Source organism: Centroberyx gerrardi, chromosome 7, assembly GCF_048128805.1.
Source record: "Centroberyx gerrardi isolate f3 chromosome 7, fCenGer3.hap1.cur.20231027, whole genome shotgun sequence".
Taxonomy (NCBI): domain Eukaryota; kingdom Metazoa; phylum Chordata; class Actinopteri; order Beryciformes; family Berycidae; genus Centroberyx; species Centroberyx gerrardi.
This window is the reverse complement of record NC_136003.1, coordinates 16,768,545-16,792,609: the sequence shown is the minus strand read 5'-3', so window position 1 is coordinate 16,792,609 and position 24,065 is coordinate 16,768,545. Positions and strand designations below refer to the sequence as shown.

General features: G+C 42.6%; 1 protein-coding gene across 3 annotated transcripts; it reads left to right on the top strand.

Annotated features, from left to right (window-relative positions):
* Window positions 1–218: 218 nt before the first annotated feature.
* Window positions 219–23,750, top strand: tom1l2a (target of myb1 like 2 membrane trafficking protein a). Of its 3 annotated transcripts, XM_071921205.2 has the most exons (16): window positions 219–304; window positions 6,648–6,732; window positions 8,784–8,862; window positions 9,493–9,642; window positions 10,521–10,655; window positions 10,743–10,901; window positions 11,188–11,304; window positions 12,659–12,792; window positions 13,471–13,513; window positions 14,658–14,829; window positions 15,491–15,605; window positions 16,451–16,526; window positions 17,539–17,613; window positions 20,066–20,125; window positions 20,723–20,759; window positions 20,927–23,750. In XM_071921205.2, the coding sequence occupies exons 1-16, from the start codon at window positions 253–255 to the stop codon at window positions 21,070–21,072; spliced, it is 1,635 nt and encodes a 544-aa protein (XP_071777306.1). In that variant the 5' UTR covers window positions 219–252; the 3' UTR covers window positions 21,073–23,750. The 3 variants fall into 3 exon arrangements, with proteins under 3 accessions (XP_071777306.1, XP_071777307.1, XP_071777308.1); XM_071921206.2 differs by lacking the exon at window positions 17,539–17,613; XM_071921207.2 differs by lacking the exons at window positions 17,539–17,613; window positions 20,066–20,125.
* Window positions 23,751–24,065: the final 315 nt, after the last annotated feature.

The window sequence follows — 24,065 nt, the reverse complement described above, 5'->3', positions numbered from 1 at the left end:
GTATGCAATCATGGTGTATAACAAAATTACATTTTGAAGATTTTAAACAATTTGAAACATATTTGTACGTAAAGTTGAAGCCGGTTTGTTGAACATACCTTTAACAGTTAAAAGTAACTGACATTAGCTTCAGCCATACATATTGAACTTGCGGGTTTTTCTTCCAATAGGATTACTCTGAGGGCGGGACTTGATGGTAACGCGTCTGGGCTTCAGCCTCTATCATTCCCGAGCAGATTGTTTGTTGTCAAGATGGAGTTCTTACTGGGCAATCCGTACAGCACTCCAGTGGGCCAATGTATAGGTAAGTTAGCCTTGAAAATATCCATAAGTGATGTGATACTTCATCTACGATACAAAGTTTTAACGTGGACCAACATTTGGTGTTAACTGGGAGATGCGGCGCCAAACGTCGCACCATTGGAAATAGCGAGCTAGCCAGCATCATCGCAGCAAACGTCAGCTAGTTGGAATGGGCTTCCAGCTAATGTTAGCCAGCTAATTTAGCTTGCTGTAATTACAAATGACCTCAGTTTTACGCTAAATCATCCTTTGTATTTATGTAGACAACGGTGATGTATTTTTATGCTCAGTTTGCAAGGAAACTGAGTCAAAGGGAACGGTCTGGGTAGTGCAGTGACCACGGCCTGCATGGACTTTAGCCTATTTTAAGTCAAATATTTTCTCAATTGTAGCACAATTTAATTCAACAGACTGCCTTGTCAACTTGGTTGCTCTGACCTCTGGATTTCTGGGTTCAGTTTTTTGGTGCTTCAGCTGTACAGAGGTGAAGAGACACTTGTGGCCTACCACATCCCCTTGGTGTGGTTACATCTATCCTCAGTTTCAGCTTGTTTACAAAAACTGCTCAGAGATAAGCAACTTCTGACTCAGATCTGTTGTCCAAAAGGCTTTGCAGTTCACAGAAACAATCCATTTCTATCATGAGAGGAAGACAAAAATCCTGAGAGGAAGAACCTTAATGTTTAAACCACAGACTAGACTTTCTGTTTTGTTTGATAATGTAAACATGTCTAATCTAGAGTTGAGATGTAAAAATGTACTTCTCCTTGGCTTTGTTGACCCACAGTTGACATCTGGTGAGGCCCAGTGGATGTGATGAGGAAGTATCCATATAATATATCACCCTCTCCACCCCACTGTTTTACAACTAACATCCCTCCTGTTATGTTCCTGTTCATCAAGAGACAACCTTCTTTGGTTAGAATGGTTTCCTTCTTTGGCTTTACTGTATTACCCTTTACCCTACTTACTGTAAACAGTTCGTACTTGGTTTTAAATGCTTGTAAGTGTTTGTGAAGTTGTCTAAACTATCCTGAGGCAGAAAAGATGTTGGAGCTTAAGTAGCATTTCCTATTTTATGGACCATAGCATTTTGCTAAGCTGCTGCAAAACAGATGTTGGTCAACATTTATTTCTCACCATGTTGACCTCTGTTCACCTGTGCTCCGCAGGCTTTGGATAATATGATGGTCGATGAAAGTTTGATTTTTATATCACATTGCATATGAGGAGGCAGGCTTGACTCAACTCACTATCCTCACAGCTACAGTAGCTTAGACACCAATAACTCCTGTAATTCATTTCAATATCGTGGATCACTTTTTCTCTGCCCAGTTCCTCACTAGTGATGTGAGTGATGAACAGGCCAGGAAACAAACTGTTTTTTGTCCACCAGCTACAGTGACTGGTGCGTCCTTTAATTTACCATCCACTTTAACTATTTTACCAGCCAAGTAGAATTTTAGAATAGCAACTCCACATGGCGGTTGGTTACCTGTCAATGTGGCTGCTAGATGAGATAATTTTACCAGCCACAAACAAAATTCACCAGCAGTTTAGTCTGGCTAGGGGCTGGTGTTCATTTCATCTATGTGTGAGTGAGTATCCCTGTGGGTGTGGTTGGTCTTGCTGTGGTAAGGCTGCAGTCATGGTTGGTTGGCTTCCAAGTGATTACATCTTGTCAAATGAAACATATGTGGACTAAACTATTTAATGTTGCACACTGTGGTCAGTATAAGTTGATGTTCTAATAAGAAGAGTTTCAAATTGGTTGCTGCCTGGGATGGATAGGATTCACCAGGCAAGGTCACAGTGTATCACTGACACAATCATGGATTGATTAGTTGCATGTTAACATGCATCTCTAAGGGGAAATATTGAATGGTTGAATACATGCACATAGTACTCATTACAAAAGGCCTCAGGGATTGCATGATTTCTATTTTGACAGTGCAAACAGTCGAGCAAACTACAGTTATTATGTTCTTATGGCTAAGGGTTTGGCTTGTGTAGCACTCAGAATTTCTCATGCTTTGACCCAAGCTGCTTTTCACTTTCTAGAGATAGCAGGCAGATAGCCATGCAGTATATTAGTCATGCTCCTGGGTGCAATTGGCTGTTGGAGGAAGGAAGTTTTTGTCTTCGGGAGTCTGAGGGCCTTTCAGTGCTGGTCTGGCCTGGGTGTGCTCTCCTCGCCACCCACTGGTCAGCTGCTCTGTGCCAAGTCATCCAAGATGGCCCCCAGGCACCAACCGTCAGTAAAGGCTCCATTGACTCATGTTACAGAGGTCCCTTTAGGTCAGGCAATGGGCTGTATGCAGCACATCTTGGATTTCACCATTTCACAGTGAGATTGCTATATCTCCAGTCTAATCTCTCTGGCTGAGTTGCTGTACTGTACAGAGTTGTATAGCCAGCTGTCTGTTTGGCTGTGGCAGTGGTACCTTACACCACAGCAGCAGGATGGGGGATCAGGTTACCTCTGACGAAATGAGAGAGAGCAAGAGAGAAGACAGAGACAGCACAGCTGATGAGGCCTGCATTGTAAAGAACTTAATAGAGCTTTTTTCATTTCCTAAGTGACTGAGAATGGGATGGAGGTGGTGAATGATGTGTGCACATGTCTGTGTGTTGCCAGTTTACATGAGGAGGCTCTGGCTATGTGTTTATCTGATGTGCATCTTTTGTCAGGATATACGTGGAGTGTTATGGCCATCTTTCCCCTGTGCTCGAAGTTCAAGGCACTTTGACTGTTCTGGCCTACTGCTCTAACTCTTTTTCCTAAAAGTCAGCATAGTGGTGAAAGACTATAAAATAAAAGGGAGGGGAGGGAGGCCTAGTTAAATAAATGCCCTCTCGAAACCCAGCAGTCTGCCAGTCCATTAGTGGTATAGTTAATGCAGTACCTGCTGAATTGAGGAACTAGTAATGGGCCAATGATGAATGGATGTTGACACTAATGAAAGAAGACAATAATCATGTCAACTCGTCCCTGGATCCTCCCCTTTTTTATAATGAGGCAATTTTAGAATGGGAACAGGACATAGGACAGGACTCTTTTCTGCCTTTTCTGTCACCTTTCTATATAACTTACTATAACTTAGTATCCTCTGATCACTGTCACAGTAGCTGATAAATGCCAAAATTCACACTATTTGACCAGCCAAAGCCCCTGTGAATGCTGGTTAGATCCGTGCCAAAGAGCCTAGTAGAGTAAACACACTTATCAGCTATAGCAAATTTTAGGCAACCGGCATTTGGCTGGTGACTGTCCACTGTTGCTGACCCTTGCTCCTTGACTGACTCAGAGGTATGTGAAGGAAAGGGAAGAGCGAGAGAATTTAAAAAAAGACGAGAAGTGAGAGTAAAAAAGAAAAGCAATGAAACGAGGATGTAGCAAGCGTGAGAATTGAGAAAGGGAGTAAAACACAGGGACACGGGCGACGAGAAGGATAGAGATATGTGGCTTTGTTGGCAGTGGATGGTACAGCCTGCCACCCTTTAACTCACGTGATCGACTGGCTGCACTGGTGTGGTGTCAATTTCCCAGGACTGGGAGACTGGACAGAGAGGAATGCACTCAGTGGGCAGTTAACATTATTAGCAAGGCTCTGGTTGCTTGTTGCATGTCATTCTAGCTCACTATTCCACACGGATAGATCCAGATCTTGTGCATGTTTTTCTTTGTTGTGTTTTGTTTTTCTTCTCCCCTCCTCTACCACCACTACCCTGCCCTGCCTCGACCTGCCAATCCACTTGAGGAGATTAGGCCTACATGGGATATCCCAGAGGAAGTAGCTGGTTAATTCTTCCGAAGTAGTGTTCTGTAAACTGTAGACATCCTTGCACTGAGAAGCCAGATACAGCACAGTGTTTTCTTGAAATGCAGCTCATGTTGAAATTCATCTTGTATTCCTTTGTCTATGTGTGTGTAAATTATTCCTTATAAAGTTTTGTTTTGTTTTTGTTGGTTTTTTTTTAGACAGGAATCAAAGTTTGCCCCAAAAAGTTGCCCATTTCTTAGTGCTTGCCCAGTCTGTGGCAATTTGATTAGAGAGGGGAGGTAGAGCATGAATAAGTCATGGCTGTCAGGCCTGTCCAGTGTTGAGCTTCCCAAATAGGAAGGCAACACGGCCCAGAGAGAGGCTCTTGGCCTGGGCATGACAGCTTGCTCTGGGCCCCTGGGTTGCAGGGAGAGAAGCTCTTCCTGTCCAAGCTCCAAAATCATCTAATGAGAATCTATTGAGTGTCAGTCATAGGAAGTCAGTCATAGCTCACTTCAATAGAAAAGCGTTTTTTTTTTTTTTTTCTTTCATTCTGAATCTCACCTCAAATAACTGCAATCCTGGGAGATATCAACATTCTGAGACATGATGGATGAGGGGCGGGGGAGGCAGGGAGAGACGGCGTGAGGAACACAGTGATGACTACTGTGCCAGTTCATCACTATAGCCTCTCACAATCTGTAGCACATTATTTCCTGGCTGTAGCCAAAATGCTATTAAATGGTGGGGTGGAGTGTGAAGGGGAAAGCAGGTCGCTGTTATCAGGACTGCTACGGCTGAGTACGCAGCCTCATCACACCCACAATCAATTTCACTTTCCCCAGAGATATTCACTGTCCAGCTGACTGTTTTATCCTTGCAGCAGTTTCCTAGAGCTGGATGCGTCTGAGCAGAGCTAGAAGTTGTGTCATTCAGCAGTGGATGGTGGACGATGTTGTGTCATGGCACTCTAGTGTTTCATGCGAGATTTGGAGCCTACAATGTTGTGAGGGCTAGATGAAACCGAAGAGTTGTAGTAGTCTGATCTGTTGCCTGATCCCAGACCCAAGGCTCCACCCTAACTCTCCATGGCCTCTACCAGAGATTAGTTTCCAGTTATTTATGGTTCTTGCTTGTCCAGGCTGCTCACACCTCCAAAAGGGAATAATGACAAAACATGTTCAATTGAATTTCTAATTTCATCAATAGTTGTTTTTACCAGCCTAAGATTCAGTTTGTCATTTAAGACTTTGCTGCCATTTTCTGCTAAAAGTGTAGGCTAATCTCATTTCATAGTGAAATTATTTTTGCAGCGAAGCAGAATGAGTACAAGCAAGACGTTAGCGTTTATCCTTTTACAGTCTACTCACTTGAGTGATTAAAGAGTATGACTTATGATTTATGGCCCACTTTCCTTATAGTCTCTACCCACAGAATATTTGTCACTTGACTAAAGAAAATGAGACATCTGTTTTCTGAAGCATAGAGCAATGCAGTCTGCCACCACATGTTGACTTGCTTACACAACACTTTTTATGCTCACTGTTATGTAAGCAATGGGCTGCTTTAATTAGTCTGCATTGACTTTGTAAGCACAGGCGACAGCCCAGGCTGACTTAAATGTAGCGTCATGCTTAATAGTGAGAGAACTGGCAGGGCACTGACTCTGGGTGAGGCTTCAAAACCTCACTACAGTGCTAGCTACAGCTCAGCTTTGCTTCCTCTTGTTAAGACCCATTTAGCAATGATGCTATAGTACATTCTATACAGAACTGAAACTGAATTAACTGTAGGCAGTGATGTGTGTCTCTCTACAGTTGTCCAAGTTTGAGTGAACAGTATGGTCTATGCAGAAGCATTTGTGTCTGTCCAAAACAAAACACTGGCCTGTTCATTAGGCCTACAGGCTTCCCTTTTCAAACCATACAAATTCATCAAGTGCCCTCACTGGATAATAGATCAAAGTAATCCCTAAGCAGCGTTTCCCACAGGCTGTCAGTTTACTTCAGTGGCATTGGGGGATGGTTTATTGATGACTTGTTATTGACATTTCATTTAGCGAGCCCAGTAACGCTGTTTTTTTTTTCTCTTTTTTCTCTTCAGGCAATAAAGCCTCTCTGTCTAGTATAAGCTAATGGCATTTCAACATTAGCTAACTATTATACTTCATTGTGATTATCGAGGCTATGTTTCAAACTGTCTCTTCATTCAGTTGGTGTTGGCACAGACAGTCTGTGACTTGAAAGGAGGATACATGTGCTGCGTTGTAGGTGCAATGAATTACTGTCATCATTGTACTTCACTTACATGCTTTTGGCACTTGGCAGCAAAGTCTTGATTGTTTGAAAACTAGATTGGTGAGTACCACCAACTGCATGCATCATGATCATGGCACCCGGAATGAATCCAAATGGAAGTGTTTACTTGGCGGGCTCTGGTCGGGCCGCCCAAACATTAATATTTTATGGGAAACACTTAGGGATCACAATGGAGCCTACAATGAAAAGGTGTCATGAACTTTGGAGTCATGTCCCTAAGTATCTTAAATATTCTGGTTGACCTCTTTTTGTCTTCCTCCAGAGAGGGCCACAGATGGGGGCCTGCAGAACGAGGACTGGACCCTCAACATGGAGATCTGCGACATCATCAACGAGACAGAGGAGGGGTGAGTTGCCCCAGTGTCTAGAAATTAATCAGTGCTGAGTTACAGTTTGCTGAAGTAAACAACTCATGTGTGATTAGTTTTCTACAGGACTAGTGAGCCCGCTTAGCCCAAAAAGACTTCTGGTCCCTGTGTTGGTCCCACAACAGCGAGTCTTCTGAGTTTTTGTCATGGAAACTTGATTGTTTTATTGTTGTTGCATAGTCTTGATAATCTATAGGCCTTGTGAGTTAATCTGGGCTCTCGATGACTCATCACACACTGACTGACTGACTGAGTGGCTCAAGCAAATAATACACCGACTACTGTTTCACCACCAGACACAACACAAAGCCTTTTGTTTTTGTTAGCTGTCATAGAATTGTGAGATGGAAAGCTGGTGGGGAATTTTTTTGCTTTATTTTGCTATATAATATAAAAATTGGCTTTCTACCATTTGTCTTTTTTCCCTTTTCCCCTGAGCTCTTTGCTCTCTCTCTCCTTGCCATTCACATTCTTCGTGCCCACATGCACTCATTGTCTTGGCATGCGACATGGGGCCTTCTCTGTCACACACACACACACACACACACACACAGCTCAGCTTCACAGAACACTAGAGTGTCTTGTATTCATGTAGCTCAGCAAGTTGGACAGTGTCTGGTTAGCTCCAGTGTTGAGACTTGAAGTCGTGGGAGAGGGCAGCAATTCAGAATTTTTCTTTTGAAACACAAGTTTTCTTAATAACTCGTACTACGGCACGGTTTCACTAAAAAGTCAAAGAATTACCTAATTGTCTGAATTTTATATTAGTTTTGAATTAATTAGCCTAATTAATGAATCAGTACAGAAATGTATATTCATTTTATGAGCGTGACAACATGAGATGACCGCTGAAAATCCTGAAGACCAAGCAAAGCTTTGCTTCGTCAATTTCAAGATGATATTTTGTTTTTTTCACTTTGTACCCTCATACTCTACATACATACCCTTAAAGATACAGTGCAGTGAGGAAAAGCTTGTTGTAGATTTTGTAATGCGAGGAATGAGAGCCTAATCCTTTCCTCTATTTGTGCCATCCACTGCATACAAATGTTTTCATCTTTGGGGAACAGATATTCAGTATTAGAACTTCGGCACCCAGCGACACTGTACATAATGAAGGCATGGTGATTTTGGCTAGTTCGGCAAGAACTGGCCCAGCTGGCAACTTTTTGATAGACTACAGGGCACCTCATTAACTATGCGTACTGTCAACCAATCAGAGCTTTCAGTAAAATCTGGGTATATTTGATGTCATTTATACTGGCAAGTAGATTGGCTGTCTAATGCATTTTGATTCTGTTGACAACCAGAGAGAAAGTTTCTTAATGGACATTGTCAATTTCCATGACACTGACATTTCAAATATTTTGGGTGCATTTACATTAACATGCCCTTTGTTAAACAATGCCATGTGACTGGGAAATGTGATTCTCATTTCACTGGACCTTTAATTGCTGTCTGCTGCTGAAAGCCTCTGTCTTTTCCACGTGGCTAACTGATGTCAATGGTGCATATGTGAGATGGTCTGTGACAATATAGGCCTAATACTTTAGCAGCAGTGAGCACACACACACACACACACACACACACAGTGCTGTCTCAGAAAGTGATGTATGCTCTCTGTGTCCGTCCCTTTCTATCGCACACTCTCTTACTCTCAGACTCGGCTCTCACTTAAAAATGTAGCTCATGAAGGAGTTCATAAAAGCTTATTACGTATCATCTGCAGTGGAGAGACGGGCAGTGGGAGGGAGGGAGAGCCAACCTGAACTCTTTATACATGAATACCTTTGATCTTGCCTTGGGAGAGACAGATAGGCACGCAGAAAGAAAGGGAGAAACAGATGGTCTGACTGACTGTACGACTGTATGGCTGTCTCCCTCTTAGTCAAACAGTTACACTGACAGACTGACTGGCATCTGTTATTGTGACATAGGAAATAATTTATTCCAACAAAGTCAAAGATGTCATGCATACACTCAGCTGGGGTGGTTTATCCAGCTGTGTCTTTTCTGCTGTGTCCCTCCAGGCCAAAAGACGCTGTGCGGGCACTGAAGAAGAGACTGAGTGGCAACAAGAACTACAGAGAGGTGATGCTGGCACTAACGGTAAGAAGTTTTTATTTTTACCTGGATTTTTCGTCACTGTAACCTGGCATCAAATTCACCAGTCGCACATCAGTAGGGATTGTGTCACAGTAAAGCTAACTTCCAACTTCGGAACATTTAGTGAGGAACCAGTGTATTCTTTACTTTTAGGAAGCCTTGTCTAACCTGTTGTTGCTTTTTTAAAATCCGACTTCAAACAACCAAGGGTGACATATTTATGAAGAGGCAATGTGTAGGCCACCTTAGAGGGTTGCGCCCTGCTTAACACTTCCCACGCTCTCCAGATCTTGTGTTGCTGGTCGTTTCATTCCACCTTGTCTCTTCCCCAGGCCAACGTCGGGGCTGTTTTTATCTGTCCTATATTCCTCATCTTTTATTTTGTTTATAGGCGCCATACTCTTTGAACTGTGTTTACACCCATCCAGTGTCTTTGATAGCTCTGCTAGTTAAAAGCCCCTCTGCCCTTTCAGAGTGGGATCAAAGCACCATCACTGAGATCTTTTGTGAATATCAGAGAGCAAAGTTTCTCTCAGCGGCCTAGTTATCACACCGCAAAACTTTTCTTCTCCCCTGTCTTTCTATTTATCAGGCTTCTCTCCCTCTTTCTCCTCTCCATCTCCCGCTCTGCAGGTATTAGAGACGTGTGTGAAGAACTGCGGACACAGGTTTCATGTCCAGGTGGCCAACAGAGATTTCATCGACGGCGTTCTGGTCAAAATCATCTCCCCCAAAACCAATCCTCCGACCATCGTACAAGACAAAGTGCTGGCCCTCATACAGGTAGTGGGGCTTTCTGCATTAGTGCTCTCTTTAGTTGTTATATTATAGTATATCAGTCAAGGTTCTTTCTTGTGCTGATATAAATCTTGCAGCTGAGTTTTCATTCTCATTGACTTTTCCCTAGGGTTCAATTCACGAATAAGCGTGAAAGGGCGTAGCATAAAACACTGACACTCCATTGCAAGATTGTGTGCTACATGACATCATGGAATCATATTGTTGGATGACAGTTATTCGGCTGAACTCTAACTACTATGTAATGTCAGTGTGACTGTAACATACAGTCATCTCTATAAATGGCATCAAGTAGGTCAACAGCAGTCTGCAGCCCCATGTATTGTTGGAAGCCAGTTGGGCGGCATATGGACCACATCCCAGGTGTTGTGCTGCAGACTGCAGCCTCCGGTGTTATCAGGTTACCTGAGGGCACCTCGGCCAACAGGTGGTGTTCTCCGTCTCTCTTCCCATTGTCCTCTAATTATTTATAGGGATTTGTTGAAGGCTTTGGAGACCCCCGGGACACTCCTCTTTTAGATGAGGCCTTCCTGTCCTGCTCGGTCTATTTACACTGGAAGAGAGTGGTTGTGTTGAAGGATGTAAGCACTCCTTAACCTTTTTTTTGATAAGGATTTTCACACTTGGATGCCATTGAGTTCAAGGCAAGAAACAACAAGCTCTTGGTGTTGATATGGTGACGTAAAATGGCACTTGAATTCTTTATTATTCAAAGATTTTCATTTATTTTCATTTTTTTGAGGATTTCAAGCATTAATATCATGCTGAAATCCTTTTGCCCGTTTGCCTGTTAGTGTTTAATGTTTGTTATGTTACACTGTGTGTGTGTGTGTGTGTGTGTGTGTGTGTGTGTGTTGTGGCAGGCCTGGGCGGATGCCTTCAGGAGTAGCCCTGACCTGACTGGGGTGGTCCATATTTATGAGGAACTGAAGAGGAAAGGCATTGAATTCCCAATGGCAGACCTGGATGCGCTGTCTCCCATCCACACACCACAGAGGGTGAGGAGAAATGCTCACAGAAACACACAAATACACTCACACGCACACATGGAAACAGCCTATAATGGTAATTTTTTTTTCTCACAGGGTATACCAGAGGTGGACCCAGCCGTGCTGAAGTACAAAGCCCCAGCCTCCCCTGCTGCCGGGCCTCCTAAACCTGCAGCCGCCCCGGCCCCCGTCTCCATCACACAGATCCCCCACATCCCCGATGTACCAGGCCCCATCACAGCAACCCCTGAACAGGTGAGCGACATGGACAGTGACCTATGACCCCTGATATTACCTTCGCACTGGACCAACAAGGAATGAAACGTTCAAAATTTGCAGCCATAATGAGAGTTGGTCAGTAAAGCAGATGTATCCAAGTCCACGAGTAAACTAGTGAAGTGCAGCAGCTAAAGCAGATTACAAGATTTTCGTCGGATGTCATGACAACTCAATCCGCTGCCTTGAAGCACAGCTGCTGCACCGCTGACACTGAATAAGCCCCGGATATATCTACATGACCCTTGAACCTGTGTGTGTCTAGATCGCCCGGCTGCGCAGCGAGCTGGACATTGTGAGAGGAAACACCAAAGTCATGTCGGAGATGCTAACGGAGATGGTCCCCGGCCAGGAAGACGCCTCTGACCTAGAACTGCTTCAGGTTAGATGCACATGCACGCTAATACACAACGAGACCCATGTTCACCAAGCACCTGCAATGTCACACATCAGCCTAACATGACTTGCATCTTTACATCATGGGGACAACAGTGGAAATAAGTCTGACTTTATAGTCTCTGACATAATTTTATTTATGTCTAGTGTGGTTTTAAAGTCGTGAAATAAATCAAAGCAAAGCAAATCCACATCAGAGGTGGAATCAGTAAGTAGTAAGTAAGAAATCAGTAAGATTTGGATCAAGCAGTTTTGGATCCATTTTTTTTTTTTTATATATTATATGGAATGGATCAGGTGGGAAATCATAGGACTTAAATCAGCACTACTACTCTAAAAGCTTTGTGAATACAGGCCCAGATTTCTCTTACTGTTCAGCCCAATTCTTTCATGCCAAGAAAGCCTGTTCCAATTTGATCACACACTGGAAATGCGCTCTATTACTCAACTATTACTAAGCGGTCTTTAAAGGCTGCATCAATGGCATTTAGTAAACATTTTTAAAAATGCCAGTGTAACTCTTAACACTTCCTAAATACTGTACAAGGCGTTCATCCAGCTCTCTGACATGGCATTTCTCAACTGTGAGGTGTTGTAATTCTTTGCGACCACAAGGGGGAGTAGTGTCTCTAGTTATCAGAAGAAATGCCCAACTCGCCCTACAACTTATCAAGAGACAGCTGGCTGTGGTAAAATTCCTAGAATTGGCTGGTAAGCAGTGGTACAGAAACTCACGCAGAGTTTAAGCTCCTCGGGCCAAATCCACTGTGGTATTTGTGTCAGCTGTAGTTCGGCCCTGTGCTGGGTGCTGGGGCGTCCATGCCAGTCGGAGCAGTGATGTGGTACCTCATGCAATTTCTTTTTTCTTTTTCCAGGCACTACACAAACAGCGTTGACAGAATTTGATACATGATTGAACAAATCTTTCTGCCTTGCTTACCTTTGAACCTCCAACCCAGGGCTAATAAAGATCTGTTTCTATTGTGTAAAATAAATAATGAATTTCCAACTTTTCCCCCATATTTGAACAAAGCTGGCTGAGCATTCAGTTAAAATTGGGCCATAAAAATGTGTTCCTGACAAAATGTTCTGTGAGCACAAGTAGAGTTTTTAGTACTCAGAAGTTTTCATTTAGTTTTTAGAAGTTTTAGATCGAATTCATATGCTTGGATTTCTCTGCAACATTGCTCACTAAAGGGGAGGGTATTTGATATTATACATTTATACAGCAACTGCCCCTCCCATGCGCTTCTCTCACCTACCGACTGATAGAATGCCCCCTTTGACATTGCTTCTACCTATTTGTATTTGTGTGTGTGTGTGTGTGTGTGTGTGTGTAGGAGCTGAACAGGACATGCAGGGCCATGCAGCAGAGAGTGGTTGAGCTGATCTCACGTGTCTCCAACGAGGAGGTGACCGAGGAGCTGCTACATGTCAATGATGACCTCAACAACATTTTCCTTCGATACGAGAGGTACGATGGCACAATTCTCAACAAGGGCTTGGCAGCGCACACTGGTTTTGACTTGAAGTAGCCTTGAATGTCAGGAATATCCACGTCACACTGAATAATAATAATATTAATAATAAATAATAATAAATAAGAGTTTACATCACTAGAATTCTGTTGAGTGATCTTATAATCAAACTTCCTCTTTCAAGTTCGTACAATTTGGGCTATGTCCAACAGCTGAGCTTGGCGTATTTGCTTTCCCAAAAGTAAGATCAAGACTTTGTCTGATATGTTCAACCCATTAATAATTTGGTATGCCTTTGAATTTTGTTGCTTTGCCCAAGTGTATCTCAGCATATGCTGGTTAAACAAAATCCATGAGCCTAAAGATATGCCTTTAGATAAGATTTTACCTGACATCTAATAGCTATCTACAAAAATCAAATTTCCTGAGGAAACATGTCTGCTCATTGACATAGATTTGGCACATAGAGCACATTTTGAAGCAAGCCTAACTATCACAAAGTTAGAGATCTCAGTCTTTTGGAGCGCTGTGTAGGAATTCCTTTTAAACATTTTATAGCCTCAAACTGGCAAAGCGTCTCTTTCATGAGGTTTCTGTAGATGAAAGATGTGTAAGTGTTTGATGCTAGCAAAGCATGTGCTAAAAACATTCAAAGGATTTTGTGCTGCTCACAGGTATGAGCGGTACAGGTCGGGTAGAGCTGCGCAGAACAACGGGGTGAGTACAGTCAACAGGAACTTTGCTTGCAAAGTGCAGAAATCAAACACCCAAACATCTCTCTTAGAATATCTTGTTTTCTATTTGCTTTTAGCATGCTTTCAGAAAATGTCATATCTTCCTTGCATTTTAATAAGTCTATATTCACATTGCCTGTGGCAATTTCACTAACATTAAAGATGCTATGAGTGATGTTTTAAATAGAAAAATCAATCAGCACAGCAGTATGTTAATTCAGATGCTTATTTTAGTATGCTAGTATGTGAATCGATAATGAAATCCTCCTCTGATAGGTGGGGTCATTTATGTTTTTTTTAATTTGTAGCAAATGAAATCCAGTCCAACATTAACACCTAATGCAAATGGCTCACATTTCAGCTTTATGAAACTGGAGCATCAGAGCAGACCAATCCCCAGTCTGCTATTTAGAGTAAACACTTGCTAATACCAGTCAGTCGCCAATGGATTGGGGTATCCCTAACTAACATCCCACATAGTGTTTGTGTCTGCGTTCTGTTGATATTTCTGTGTGCTCTTTCTGTTTGTGTTGTGGCTAGCTGACAGAGGCAAGTATGACAGCAGTGCTGCGTTCTATCCAAGCCAGTGCTGGGATGAACTGAGTGATTAATGTTGACACGTCTGTTATATGGAGCGAATATTTAGGCCCATATGACCTGTGTCAACATTGTAACCACCGTCAAGTGAAACTAGACATGCCCTTTCCTCCCCTCCCTCTAGCTTTCTGTCTCAGACACTTGTGTCCACTTCAGTTTCTTATTGCTACCTAAGCATCTCAAACCCTGTGCAGTCTTGTTCCTATTCAACCCCCAGTATTGTTCCTGTGCATAGCCTCCAACCCCCAAGTGCTGACCTAAAGTCTTGTCTCTTAATTGTGAAAATAGTCACTCCTGTAGAGTCTATAGACAGTAGAATTTCAACACCAACAGAATACTCCCTAGCTTCACTCAGCTCAGTTTGCTTGGGTTGATTCCTGTTAAGATTCCTCTCTTACAATGTAGCAAAAGAGCCAAGTTAGAAGATCAGCAACACTGCAGATTGAAGTTGCTTCATACTCTACTTAATTGTTCAGATCCATTAATAATTGTTAACAGCCATCTCTCTCCTTCTCTGTTTCGGCTCCCAGATGTTGAATGAAGCCACAGAGGACAACCTGATAGACCTGGGCCCCGGCTCCCCAGCTGTGGTCACTCCCAGGGTCGCGTCCAGCCCCCCGCCCCAATCCACTGCTGCGGCCGCCGCCTCCCCGGCCCGCAACCCCACCCCAGCAACGCTATCCTCCGCACTCGCTGGCCTTGGTAGGGATGGAATAGGGGTATCATGATATGAAGTCTGTATTTCAGTATGGACATGATTTCTGCAATGTTCTGCATACACACAAATACTGTACACAAAAAAATGTGCTGTATCCCATATATGTCTTGCTTCAAACCTCCACCTACTATACACACACATAATGCTCTTACCAGAGCAGTAACTCCCCCAGTCTCTGCAGACCTGGCATTGGAGAGGCAGCAGAGTGTAAAAATGGCTCATAATCTGGCTACTAATGGGAAATAAGCCCAGCTCCATAACTCACTGTTAAAGACTCTCCCCTACCACTGCTAGCTCCCCTGTTGGCCTCTAGGAAGTCTCTGCACTCTGTAGTTCTGTGGCTAAGGCTTAGATATATTGCTGCTCTTATGGCGAAGTACAGAGTAGCATAGTGCCGTATAGGAGCGCTGTGAAGGATGACTGCATCTCACATGATGACCCATGGGGGTGATCTGTAAATAGATGAAGACTCCCATTGGTTACTATAGAACTACCTTTTTCCCTTTTCCTGTCAATTCTTTTGTCATCCTGCTATTTAACTTTTCTTCTTTTTGCCACAATCCTTCGATTCTTGATCTCCTTTTTCCTTCTGCCTCGCTCTTCCCTTCTCTTTCTCCCCTCCCCTCTGTCTCTGTCCCTCTCCAGATGTGGGTTCAGACAGTGTGAGCGGCACCCTGTCCTCTCTGTCAGGCCAAAACCCGGATGACTTTGACATGTTCGCTCAGACCAGGACCAGCTCTCTGGCTGACCAGCGCAAAAAGTAGGTCTAGATTTCTCTCTGTCTGCCACTTTGATTCTGGAGCATCCTGCAATCTTCTGACATCATTATACAAGACATAATTTGTCCTGTTGTTTAAATAGCTATTTAAATCCACGTGGCATAAGAATAGAAATGTGACACAACTGTTTACAACTGAACCTATTTTCTGTGGCGTGAACTTGTTGCATTCAGCTGTGGCTTATATGTGTAGGTGGAGAGAGCAATAACAATGGCGATAGTGGTAGCATAGCAAAAGCAACAAAGCGTGAGTTTTTCCAATTGAGAAAAGGTTAGTCGTGCTCCTTATTCAAAACGCAACATGTCTTGTGGCTGTATTGCATTCTGGTCTATTGAGGCTACTGTCTATGGAGAAACTGGAATCTCTGCTATGTTTATAATGGATTTCTCCCTGTATGATTGTTGAATGTCAGTGTAAAATAGTGAGTCTAGAAAGAATTCTTTGCTTTTTGATTCTGAGGGACTGACACCATAACTGACATTTACCGTTGATATTGTAGATAGTTGAAAAGTTTTCTGCTATCAAACTCCATTGTAGCTGCTCTGAAAATATCTTCACATAAAGTCACTTTGTCTATGTTTGGCCAGTTATCTGCGGGAATAAGAAAAATACACCACCAAACAACACACTGGGCCCAGGAATGCAAGGCACATCGCCAATAGTTGTTGTTTTTTAACTGTTAAAGTGTTTTAGGGTGAATTTTTTCCTTTTAATATTATTTATTTTTGTTGATTTTATTATTTCTGTTCAGCTTGGTTTATTTAGATGTTGAGCTCCCAATGTAGAGGCTATATCTTAACTATGCTGTTTATGTGTGTGTGCACAGTGTAAAATATGAGGACCCTCAGGCTCTGGGCGGCCTGGCCTCGGCTTTGGATGTCAGACAACAGAACACAGGAGGGGTGAGTACACCGAAGCATGCGGCGGGATGTAGTTTTATGCACCTATGTCCCTCCTTTCACCCAGACATGGAGTGTGGGTGCTGTGTTATTTACAAGTCTGACAAGGCCTTCCCGCGCCAGTCTGTTCTCAGTCCTTGGTCACTCCCTGCATGTGATGGTCCACAATGGTTGGGCTAAACACAAAGGTATAGGATTGTATAGTGACTATTGCTAGCTCTGAATGGCTATAATAATTATATTACATTGTGGCAACTGCACACACAGTAAGCATGGCTATAGAATAAATACTCAAAATAAGTATGGAAAACAGATTCTCAATTCAAATTATCGTCACTTCTTTGCATTTGTATTCAAATAGGCAGACATTTTGTCTCACCAGTTCTATCAGCCATTAAGAAACATGCATTCAGTTTCTCATTTTGCATGCTGGATGTCAAGTCTTTTTTAATCCAATTTCTGTTGATTCAAACTCAAACACCAGTCAGTCAGTTTGCACAGAGAATTAAACAAAGAAAGGCACATGCTAGTTTCAGGATTTGTCGGTCTTAGCCATTTCTGTCTGCCTCAGCACACGTTCCAATACATTTGCATGGTTATCACAAGGTACACAGATGATTCTGAAATCTGAACCACCCCCACTACACAAACACACACACACACACACACACACGCACATGCATATGCACAAGCGCACACATGCCATGTTGATTGCACACACCATCCCTTGTGCCAGTTACCTTAGATGCCCTGTGCCTTTTGCACTTGTTACCTGAGGGGTTCAAAGTCTCTTCTTTTTTTTTTCCTCTTCTTTTCCTCATTCTCTCATCTTTATGGAATGCACCCCTCACCTCCCTCTTTCTTTCTGCCCTCTTTTTTCCCCTTTTTAAATGACAATCTTCTCTTGCATATTTGACTTCTCCTCTGTCTCTCTCTCTGCACTGTGTGCTATGGTGTGGTGGGGGCCTGCTACCTTTCTTCTCTTGTGTAAGGTGTTGTTCTGTTGTTGATTCAGCTGAGGGTAAAAGGGGATGATAACCCAGCAGATCAGGAGCTGCCCATAGACAGCTGGCTTATTACCCAAGGAATGGTGAGGACTCCATCCTCAGTGTGTCCTCCTACCCCTCCCCCGCGTCCACCATCACCCCTGCTCTCACCCCCCCTCCGGCGTCATCCATAATCCTCCTCATCCATCGACTGCCCCCTCATTTTCAGCCCCATCCCACCCCTTTATACTGAAATGCTCAAACCAGCCCAGCACCAACAGTAGAAGGGACAGTTTTTCTTTCTAGGAGGAAAACATATCCACCTGTTATCTTAGGCTCTCTTGAACCTAATGCCAATGAGCCATGGTGGTGTGACTGGGCTAAGGATAGACTTGCATGCTCAGTATACTAAATGCCTGTATCTGTGTCAGACATGGGTGCTTAACACTGTCCCCTGTACTGCTGGTTTCCTCCTTCATTCCTCCACCCACCTCTCCCCTCCTCCTCCATCCCCCCCTCCATGGATGGAATGACGAGCCAGCCTGGTCCCCAGGAGCGAGTTTGGGCTTCCATATCAGCTAGACACAGCTCTTTAACAGTCGCACACTAAAACAACGGAGGGGTGCAGCTACTTCTGCTGCACAGCAAGGTCCAAACCAACAATCATAAATAGTGTTCATAACAACAGTGCAACAACAATTTAAGTACTGGAAACATGTCATCCACACAGATCTTTTTTTGTGTGAATGGATGCTGGTTTGACACTTCTGTGTAGCGGTGAGTATTTGTGAGCATTTGTCCTCGTCATCTCCAAGCTAACGGTCTGTAGAAAAATGATAATATACTAGATATGTTTAACGACTAGCTCAGATATCCCATTCTAACAAAAACTAGGTAATTAACCAACTAACAAATGAACCAACACTTGTAATGCTCTTAACAGTGTGACAATTAAGTTGCTGTTATGATTGTGAACATTTGAACATAAAGCAGCACACTCTGAATTGAAATTATCAATGTAACTGTTGTGAGTAACGAGTGGGATAGAATTCTTACTGCGTGCTCTTTTACTGCATTTTCTCCCCCACTCACACACCCTCTTGTTTTTTCCTCTGAATGACTTTGCTTTGAAAATCCGGTGCCCCTGACTGCCTTGGCCTATCTTTTGATACGCTCCTTCACTGCATTAACTGTGATCTCATGAGGAAACCCCACCAGTGTTTGTATAGTATATCACAGAGCCTCAGGAAGGGGGTTTTGGTCTCTGTATTCGACTTTGATATCAGGTCGACGTCGACTGTGGACTTTGAGTCATCACAGAGGCAGTGACAGGAGATGACTTTTAAGTACTGAGCATGAACTTTGCGCTCTGCTCCTGAAAGCACGAAGCGTGGAACTAACTTTTCCAATTTCCCCAAGTAGGCTTTGTTACTCTCCATCGAACGACTTACATTTTCTTGTCCATGGAAAAACTCTTTTTCAATGGCATACAATGCTACACATAAATCTCAATACCAATACTAGGTAAGCCTTAAAAATTGTCAGTATGAATACCATAACATAATAATATTGCTTAGAATTGCATTATTCTAAAGCCATTTCTGCATTTGAATCATAATTGGGGATGTGGTCAAGGACAGCTCATGAATACTGAAAGTCATCAGGCACACATTTGTCTCTGCACGCATGACTCTGGTACTTAAAAAAATCACATGACTACAGAAGAGAACTAGAGTGGTATTTCAGAAATGGTAGCCATGCTGAACACGGTGACCTCTGTGGCCTCCGATTCCTTTCCCAGGAGTCCTGTGTGCTGCTTCCCTGAGTCACTCCGATCACTCGCTGTCCAACACACGCATACATAGACCCCAACGCACCCCATCCACTCTGACATGGCCTCCATCATCACAGTCACTGCACGCCATGCAGCGTTGCTCATGCTCTGTGTGCCCTCTGTGGTGTGTGTGTGTGTGTGTGCAGTGAGTGTGCTCTGTGTGTGTGTGTGTGTGTGTGTATACTGTGTGATTACCCCGGCTCTCAAGGGTCCCTGTGCTTTCAGCTTTTTCCCTCTAATCAATCTCTTAATCATGTTCAAGCGATTTGCTAATTAACTAATGATGTGGAATAATTAACACTGCTGTGTGACATTAGTCGGCAGCTGCTAAGCCATGTCAGCACTACAGAACTAATGAGAACAATACACAACCTGGGAACCCCTGTTCTCATAGTAGGTATCAAGCTGAGTAGCAGATCCATTCAATGTGATAAAATTGCAGTGGCAAAGCTGTAAACGCAGGGACTTAAGGAGTTGTGTGTGTGTGTATGTGGGTGTAGGTGTGTGTTGGCACCGCAAATGTGAAGTCTTTTGTTTTTGTTTTCATTTTGATTTGATTGTTTTCTTTTTTTTGTCATCTTCCTCTCTGAGCCTTTGGTGATTCCTGTTCTTGTTGTTTTTTTTTTTGTGTTACAATTTTGTTTTTGTTGTCTGGGTGGGGTGCCGTTCTGTTGTGTGGCTTTGGTGCTGCCCCTTGGTTTGTCCATGGCTTTGCTCCATAGATCCCCGTATCGCAGTCCTCTGTCATGGATGACATAGAGGAGTGGCTCTGTGCTGACGTGGTGAGACTTCTTTACCTTGATTTATATCTTTCTCTTCTTACTCTCCTCTCCTCTCGGTTTCTTTTTTTTTTTTTGTTTGTTTGTTTTTTCTTTGATAGCACATTTCATCCATCCATCTCATGTAACCGGATAGATTCACCTTTAGTTTCCCTTAACTTCACCACCTCCTCATTCACCGTCATCTAATCTATTTCCACCAATGACTGCCATATAACAGTTTCAGTGTGGGCTCTACGATGTAGATATGCTAACATAGCGCTAATGATAGTCCTAAACTGAGATGAGCTAAAACAAGCGATGTGCATGTGGAGGTTGATAGGCCAAAGAAGGCTCCCTGTTGTGTTCACCTGTGAGAAGCATATGGATAGATGCATGGTCGACGGATCCTACATGAGTGACTTTGTGTGGGTACAGATGTGTTTTGGTTTGTGCATACTTTATAGGCATTTGAATTGTATGGTGCTTTATCTGAAACACAGAGTTTAATGTGTTACCCACTGTACACTGCAACTTATTTCACTCTTTTGAAACACAGTGATGAGTCCATGCTTGTGCCAGTATGGGTGTATCATCTTCTCACTTTTCTCTTCTCAATAGAAAGGTGATGGCGCTGAGGAAGGGGTGACCAGCGAAGGTATGGACTCCCATCACAATCGATATAAGCAATTGAATATGTGCCACTAGCTCTAAAGCGTCGGAGGCTTTATTCATTTTCTCACCTCCGCCGATTCATTTACACAACATTGATCAACTTTCAGCTTTACATAATGTCACTGAGGCAAGTCGATTTGTCTCTTTCAGAGTTTGACAAGTTCCTGGAGGAGCGAGCGAAGGCAGCAGATTCTCTCCCATCTCCCCCCGGAGGTAACCCCGCTGCCCCCGTCAGCGCCCCCAGCGGCTCCCACAAGAAGGCTGAACGGACGGAAGATGCCCTCTTTGCCTTGTAGACTCTTCCCAGACCCACGTCATTGCTGCCCAGCAGTGGTGTAGCAAGTGATCTCACCTCCTTGTCATCCTCTTGCCAGTGTTGCCCTAACATGCAGAGGTCCAACATGCTTGCTGCCCAGTGCTGCGTCATGTATTACTATATATCGACGTGTTGATCTGTTAGTGAGGGATCTGCTCGCAGCCCTGCGTCTCATTTGTAACGCTCCACCAAAGGAAGACAACCCAACATTGCTAGATGTGGTTTAGAAAACATGCTGTGGCTCTGTCGATGTATATTACTGCTAAGTGGAAAAGAATGATGGGAAATTTCACTGCAGGCCCACGCATTGAGGCGATATGAAAAGAGTCAACTAGGAATATATTGTGTTGTTTTAATACATTCAGCTAAATTGCTAATTTATGCATTTATTCTTTTAATGGTTTGTACTGTACTATGTACTAGCGCTGTGGTTATTGTCAATCCATGGATTTTTTTTTTCTACAACTACTCCAGTTTAGATTTCTATTAATGCTTATAATATTGAGATATGTGTAGAATGGGAACAATTACTCAGTTTGCCAGAGGCAGTATGGAGAGAGTGGTGTTAGCAGGATAATTTTGCTAACTTGGAAAATAATAGCTAAATCATAGCTAACCTTGATAACCTGTATATGTTAGCATTTCCTTTAATCAAAGGGAATACAAAGCAAAATGGCTGAAAAGCACTTGTTAGCATTCTGTTGTGTTTTTTTTAGTGGCTAAGGGGAAGGAAAGTGACCATGGAGTCTTTCCCATCAGTCTTTTCAGTTTCCTCTGAAAAGCTACAATAAAATGACTTACGAATTACACACCTGAACGTTTGCTGACAGCCATTCCAAAGAATCTTGAGGCTTTAATGACCAATCATCACTTAAATTCACCTCTTGAACAATAAGCATTTTCCGAATTTAAGGTATCATGAACATTTTCCTTCCCCTGCTTTATTAATGTCAGTGCACTTTGAAGCAAAACAAAAAAAATGTATATTATCCTTTGTGTTTACAAGATGGTTACTATTTTTATAGGGGATGGGAAATAGTCTTAGATTGACTTCAATTTGCACATAGCTTTTCTAACTCTTAAATTCCAGCCCTTGTCCACTATACAAAGCACACTTTTAGAAGTGGATGGATGGACTTCATTTTCACAAATTATGATTGCAAAACCTTTCAAGAGTAATAGAAATTACATAGACAAAATATGGCACTGAAATTATCAGCATGGCATAGCGTTGGGAACATGATTGACTACAAGGAAAAAAAAAACATAGCATACAATAATGTTCTATTGTAAAGGATGTATCCATATGTAGATCTTGACATACTATATATATGTACTGTATATACCTCAAAATACAGGAATATTAGTTTCTGTATCTGTTTAAAAAAACACTTATTGGCTCATAGTAATATTCAGAAGGCAGAGTGATTAATGTATTGTTTGATCCCTTGACTGTATTTTTATAGTTCATGTCAAAAAAATCATCTGTATTTGTACCCCTAACCATTCACCTCTATGTGGTTCAGACTGAGCATGCACTGAGACGCATAACCAAACAAACCATTTGTACTTTATTCAGCGTAAAGTATGAAACTTTGCTTTGTTCAGTCAGAGACGTATTTTCATTCTTGGCATGTTATGATTTATCTGCCCTTGCTGGAACTGCTGGGTACCACTTCTGTGACTGACTGATTGCAGCAAAGTAGCTCTAAGTGGAGTTTGTCTTTGGTGTGTTGCTGACAAGTGCTTAAGATCACACTTAAAGGCAAAAGCTGTTCTGTCTCCATCTCAGCTCTTTTGCTGACACTCTGGTTTGTTTCTAATTTTGCTCTGCACTTAAAAGATTTTTTTCAGCCAGTCCCTTAAAGACCAAAAGCCTTGTCAGTTAGAACCAGTCTGTTTGACTTTCCCAAGTTTGTTAAAGCCTAATCATGTACCAGAGTTACTTGTTGAGTTATCAGTAAAGGTTTTCCACCAGAGGGAAATATTCATGATTTGTTATACTTGTTAACATAATTTCAATGGTGACATTGAAAATTATTTGTCTAAGTTGTCTTTATTATAAATAAATCTTTAAATGTATTTTAGTAGAACAAAATAAATGATTATTAATATGAGCTTTAACTTTGCTTTAGTTTTGCTGTATGGCTACAGTTTAAAAGGTTTGGGTGTATACCTCTGAGGTAACCTGGTAACTGAAATAACAGCATCAAACTTACAATCAAGCATTGTGTCCACTTTAAGAAGCTCTTACCATGCAGAATGAACAAAGATGATTACTAAAAGTGTAACAGGAGATACTTTTAAAGGGAGCTTAATTCTCAGCGTGTTTGTGTGTGACGCATCTCTGGATTTGTAACAGAGTGTACCGTGTTACTTGCTTTTATGAAGCTTAAGTCCTGATTGCAACATGTATTCCTCGAAACTCTGGCTATCTTACAAATGGTTACTGAATGTCTTATGATATTGATGAGCGAGAACGTTTAGCTAAAACTTGCAACATTGTGGACATGGAAGAGGGCCTTGTTTTCTGTTGGTGGCTGTCCCATGTCTCTTTGGCTGTGCTATCTGCTGCCATCGCCTATGGTTCAGATCTCTGTTTGACCTAATGCACGTATTTTAACTGTCCAATAAAACACTAGCAATGTGTGACCTCTACCTCACAATTGTCTGTGGTTATTTTATAGTCAAGTGTTGTGTCAAACTCCTGCTTCCCCATACACATGCTGATGCAACCCTGCCTGGATCTTGCACTGTAGTGGCTATTGTGTCGCATGTGCCTCTCGCCCCCTCCCATACGGTGCTTCATGTAAATGTCCATTCTGCTCTCGATAACTATCAGCAACTTCGTGTACATAGAATGTAAACAACCCCAGTGCCCAGACAGTTTTTACAGAAGTATGTTTTGCTGCCTGTTGAGCATCGCTGGCAGGTTTCCAAAATCCAGTGAGCAAGATATGCACCTTTACAAGC